At 35.8% G+C, this 5,597-nt stretch overlaps 1 protein-coding gene across 1 annotated transcript; it reads left to right on the forward strand.

The window, feature by feature from the left end:
• The first annotated feature begins 1,732 nt into the window (after positions 1 to 1,732).
• LOC107954249 (LOB domain-containing protein 1) lies at positions 1,733 to 3,232 on the forward strand. Its single transcript, XM_016889749.2, has 2 exons — positions 1,733 to 2,095; positions 2,516 to 3,232. The coding sequence occupies exons 1-2, from the start codon at positions 1,835 to 1,837 to the stop codon at positions 2,864 to 2,866; spliced, it is 612 nt and encodes a 203-aa protein (XP_016745238.1). The 5' UTR covers positions 1,733 to 1,834; the 3' UTR covers positions 2,867 to 3,232.
• The last annotated feature ends 2,365 nt before the right edge of the window (positions 3,233 to 5,597 follow it).

Genomic DNA, 5,597 nt, shown 5'->3' on the forward strand with positions numbered 1-5,597 from the left:
ACAATGGTAGGTGAAAGTGTCAAGACCCATCTATGCATGATCAACATGTAGGACTTTATCAAGTCCACTCAAGTCCAATTATTGCCTAATCGCTAGACCCATTAATCCAATTGTCGCGTGGCTAGGAGGCTATTTTGCCCCTTTAAGGGGCATACCAAGAGAAGACCCAAACATAGACATGTCAAGGATTGAGGGATGACTGGTGAGTGAACTTTCTAATAAATACTCCCGCCTTCACCATCAAGATAATACCATCTCCTTATATCAAAACTTTGTTGGACCACCTACTATTAAATCCTTGCATGACCACCTTCTTTCCACCTTGCAAAGGCGAATTTGAAGGGAGGCAGGCAGAGGTCTTGGCTCCCCAAAATTGATTTTTTTTCAATTTAGTCCTCTTATAAATAGAGAAATTATAAATTAATATATAATGAATTTGTACTTTGGCCCCCGAAAATAAAACATTTTCAATTCAATCCTCTTATAAATAAAGAAATTATAAATTAATATATAGTAAAATTGTACTTTAACCCCCCATAAAAAAAGAAATAATCTATGTTTAGTCCCTTCAAAAATAATGAACTTATAAATTAATAGATAATAAATTTATATTTTAATTTATGAAAAAATAAAAATAAAAATTTGAATTCGTCCCTCTCTGTAACTGTATGAACCGTTTTTCCCTCCCTTTTCAATTTTGCCTAAACACTGGTTGAATTTGATAAAAACAATACATTAAACACAAACTTATTAAAGATTTAAAAAAGAAGAGTGATAATTGGAGTTACACATCAATCGCAACAAAGATGATGAAAATAATTTCACAAAAAGAAAAAGGAGTTTCGTTCTCGTGGTAGACGGCATCTATGCATTGTGTGGGAGGTGGCAGCAGCAGCAAGCCCATTTATGAATTTATTAAACTCAGTCACAGCAGTGACTTTATCTACGTGTCCTCTTGGCTAAGGCTGGGCCATCAAGAAGTAGTTATGTGTGGACCATTCCCCTTTCTTTTTTTATTTTATTATATTTGACATTGCACTTTCATTCTTTCTTTCTCTATTTTAGACTTTTCTTGCATTTTATTTATTTTCTAGTCCAAGAATTTTGGAGAGAGAGAGAGAAGTTCCTTCTAGAAAAACCAATGTTGGGCAGTTGAGTAAAATGAATGTATTCTGTTTATTTTCATTCAGTATTACAAAATACATTTTATAATATTTAAAATGGCTAAGTGATAGTATCTTACAATATGTCCTTAAAGAGGATAACAATTATGCAACTAGTTAAAATGGTCTTTGGAAGGAAAGAGGGTTACAACGGTGTGAAATTCCTCCAAGAGAGATTTCTCTTTGTTTAGTTTAATCTTCCAAAAGAAAATTTTAAGATTTTAATTTTAGACTACCTTGTAACTTTAAAACTTTTAAATTAATTTTTTTAGAGAATTTTATTTTCTAAAATTTTCCAAAGCAAACCCTTTTTTTAAAGGAAGAAAAGTCTTTTTTTATCATGGGATAAAGGGAAAAGAAAATGCAATCATTATAAACCTAACGAAACGAATTGAATAAAATTCTCTTCCTTTATTATGTTTCCACTTGGGCATGGTTAAAAAAGAAAATACAGCCAAGCAGCAATCTAAAAAGATAAGTTGATGTCACGTGTCCCAGTAGATGATGTCATTGTGTTCCTTGAATCCTTGATCTTTAGTATAAAAAAGGAGGAACCCCTCCCCACCATCACCACCATTATCATCATTATCACATCCATTCCATCTCCCTAAAACTAAGAAACAAAGAATCCATATCTGTCTCTTTGGTCCTTTACCCTAACCCCCCCCCCCATGCTTAAGATGGAATATACTAGTGAAGTAGCTGCTCAATCTCCTTCGCCTAAGTCTTCCAATTCATCGTCTTCTCCTCCTCCTCCTCCTCCTCTTCCTTCTACATCCGTTGTTATTAGCCCTTGCGCCGCTTGCAAGATCTTAAGGCGAAGATGTGCTGATAAGTGCGTCTTGGCACCTTATTTCCCTCCCACTGAGCCTACCAAGTTTACCATTGCTCATCGTGTCTTTGGTGCTAGCAACATTATCAAGTTCTTGCAGGTATCCTTTTTCTTTTTCTCCATAATCACTCTCCCATTCACCCTAGAGCCTGATAGTGTGAAATGGTAAAACACTGTAGCTTCGGGTTAATGCGTTGACAATTGAGGCCAAAACAGATAATATATTTATGGAAAAGTCATTTGGTGGAACGATTTTTATTTTCTATAAGGGTGGGGCAGGGTTGAGACGTATAGTTAAACACAAATTGAGGTTTATTGACATAGTCAAAAGACACTGCATGTGGAAAGGACCCTACTTTCTGCATTAAAATGTTGGCACTTGCTAAATATGTCGCCAAATGTACTTATCCGTTTCTCGTATATGCAAATGAGGGAATTGACTGTCCCGCATTAAATAATTATTTGTGGTTGCTCAATAGTCAATTATGATCAGATATGCTAAAACGAGGGAAATTTTCAGGAACTTCCAGAGTCCCAAAGGGCTGATGCAGTAAGCAGCATGGTGTACGAGGCGAGTGCCAGAATCCGAGACCCGGTTTACGGTTGCACCGGGGCGATTTGTCAACTGCAAAAGCAAGTTAATGAGCTCCAAGCACAACTAGCCAAAGCTCAAGCTGAAGTGGTGAACATGCAGTTGCAGCAAGCCAACCTGGTGGCTTTGCTTTGCATGGAGGTGGCACAGTCTCCTCAACAGAATCCCCACCAACCCATCAACGATTTCCTCAGCAACAGCCCACAAAGCTACCACAGCAACCCTAGTTTCTTGGATGACAACAACTTAGGTTCATCATGGGAGCCTCTCTGGACATGAAGCACTCAAGCTTTATATGCATATGTTTAGAAATTTTATGAAAATGAAACTCTCCCAACTCTAAGCCAATGGCTCCAAAGAAGGAGAAGTTGAAGGAGATTAATAAAATTAACTTGGTAGTAGATGGAAGTTTAGGGTCTAATCACTTTGTTAAAATTAAGTAGTAGTAGATTTGCTGTTGCTTCTGTTTTTTTTTTTTTTTTTTTTTGGATAGTCCCGGGATGTTGGCATGAAGTAGATATGTCTTTTTCCTCCATGTAATTTGCTCCCATGTTTGGAGAGAAAGAGAAATATGTACTCCATTTTTTTCTTCCTAAACTTTATATTTGTGTTCTGATTTTTGAAATTATAACAACTTTTAGGTCACCTACTATGATTACTTATAATTGATGTTTTGGTTTAGTTCTTTGTTAGATTAACTAGCTCTTGACCATCTCAGCAACTACTTCCTCTGATTTTGACTCGGGATTTAACAAGTAAATTAGTTTTTTTTTTATAAAATATTGGGTAAGAGATGCGATAACTAGGTTCGAATCTGCGTAAAATAAATTTTGACAAGAGTTTTAATTCTACTCCATATAAAACAAGACAATAAGTAAATTAGTTGTTGTATTTATTTTTAGAATTATCTATATATTTATTTTATAATCTATGTTCGAAGTTTATAATTATCTCTTTCAACAATATTATCTTTAAAATTTGATCCGGTATCTCTCATTGATCATATTGTGCCTTACTATTTCCCGTCGTCGTTAAATATTATTATAATATTTTTATAGAAGGTATAAGTTGTTAATAGATGAATTTTGAAAACATGTCAACAGAAATTTAACCATAAATACTTTATGAATTTTGTAACTAGTTTTAAGAAATCACAATTATTGAATTCTAAATATAAATCTGGAATCTCTTTTATCTAAAAAGACTTAATAATGTAAATGTAAACTTTTTTGAGTTGATACCTGAAAGTTTTAAATATGATATTTATATAATTATATCAATGTATGAAATATGTGTTGGTGGAGTGCTAATTTGAAAGTGGTGATACAACCTGGAATTTAGAGAGAAATAGCAGAAGAAAAGAAGGAGGAGAGAAAGAAACAAATAAGGAGAGAAAAACGTTTTTTGTAATTCAATTCCAAAATTCACATAACCACCTCCTTAACAGCTAAAAATTTAAAGAGAAAAACAAAACGGTCTTGGGAAATTAGTTACATTTGCCAGCTAAGTTCGTTATCACCGTTTCATTAAAACTTAGCCTAGGCTTGAAATGCCCCTTTTAACTAAAACTGAAACACATCATTTTAAACAGCAAGAACTTCCTTTAAACTCATCGTTTCATCCCTATTATTTTATTTTTCGAATTCTACCTCGTAATAAATATTGCCTTCCAAAAAAGACTATTGTCCTTAAGGATCAAAATAAGGAAAGTTGGCCTGAAACTGTTACAAAGGTTCCCAAGTAGCATCTTTAGCGAAAGTGTCCACCCATTCCACCAGGACTTCGGTACTTGCTTGATTCCCTTTCTTCACCATCCTCTTATCCAATATTCTCATTAGTTCCTTCATCATGGCTCCATGAATATCCACCAAGGGCAATTGAGATTGAACTGGAGCTGCTCCTATATGCTTTTTCAACTGAGACACATGGAAGGTAGAATGAATGCTCGAGCCTGGACGTAATTGTAATTGATAAACCACCTGCCCCACCTTCTTCAATACAAGAAAATGACTAAAATACTTAGGAGAGAGCTTCTAATTAAGGACCCTTCTAACTGTTTGTTGTCTATGTGGTTGCAACTGCAAGGAGACCAAATCTCCAACTTGAAAACTCATGTCAATTCTATGTTTATCAACAAGTTGCTTCATACGAGTCTGATCTCTTTTCAAGTGGAACTACAACATCTTTTGAGTAGCTTCGCAAGCATGTAGGCTTTTTTCCACCACTACTACAGGTGAGTACCCCTGCCAAATAGGGCATATGCTGTGGAGGAGGAAGCCCATAAAGAGCTTCATATGGGGTGAGCTGAATGGTTGAATGGAAAGAAGAATTATACCACCACTCAGGAAGTGGTAACCAACTTGACCACTCTGCAGGCTTCTCCCTTAACATGTATCTTAAGTAATTCTCCAAGCAACGATTAAGCACCTCAGTTTGTCCATCCATTTAGGGGTGATAAGCTGTGGATAGGAGAAGCTTAGTACCAGCTCGTTTGAACAACTCTTACCAAAAGCCACTCACAAATATCATGTCTCTGTCCGAAATGATAGAATCGGGCATTCCATGTAGTTTGTACACATGGTTCAAGTGCTCCTAAGCTACTTCCCTGGCTGAGAAAGGATGAGATAAATCTAGGAAGTGGCCATAGTTGGTCAAATGGTCTACTAAAACTAAGATTGAGTCTTTCCTCTTAAATATGGGTAGGCCTTCAATGAAATCGAGACTAATGACAGACCAGGCCCTTTATGGAACAAGAAGTGGTTGTAAAAGTCCTAGTGTAACTACATTTTCAAATTTGCATTTCTGACAGACGAGGCATTCTTTAGTCCAACGATTGACATCAGTTGTTAAACCCATCCAATACACCAAACCAGCCAAACACTTCCTAGAAGTTTGAATCCCTAAGTGCCCCTATTGCACTAGCATGAAAATACTAAAATAACTCTCTCTTTAAGTTCACATCCTTCCCCACTACAATCTTTTCCTTTCCTGTGCAAGAAATGCCCATCCT

Source organism: Gossypium hirsutum, chromosome D07 (assembly GCF_007990345.1).
Source record: "Gossypium hirsutum isolate 1008001.06 chromosome D07, Gossypium_hirsutum_v2.1, whole genome shotgun sequence".
NCBI lineage: Eukaryota > Viridiplantae > Streptophyta > Magnoliopsida > Malvales > Malvaceae > Gossypium > Gossypium hirsutum.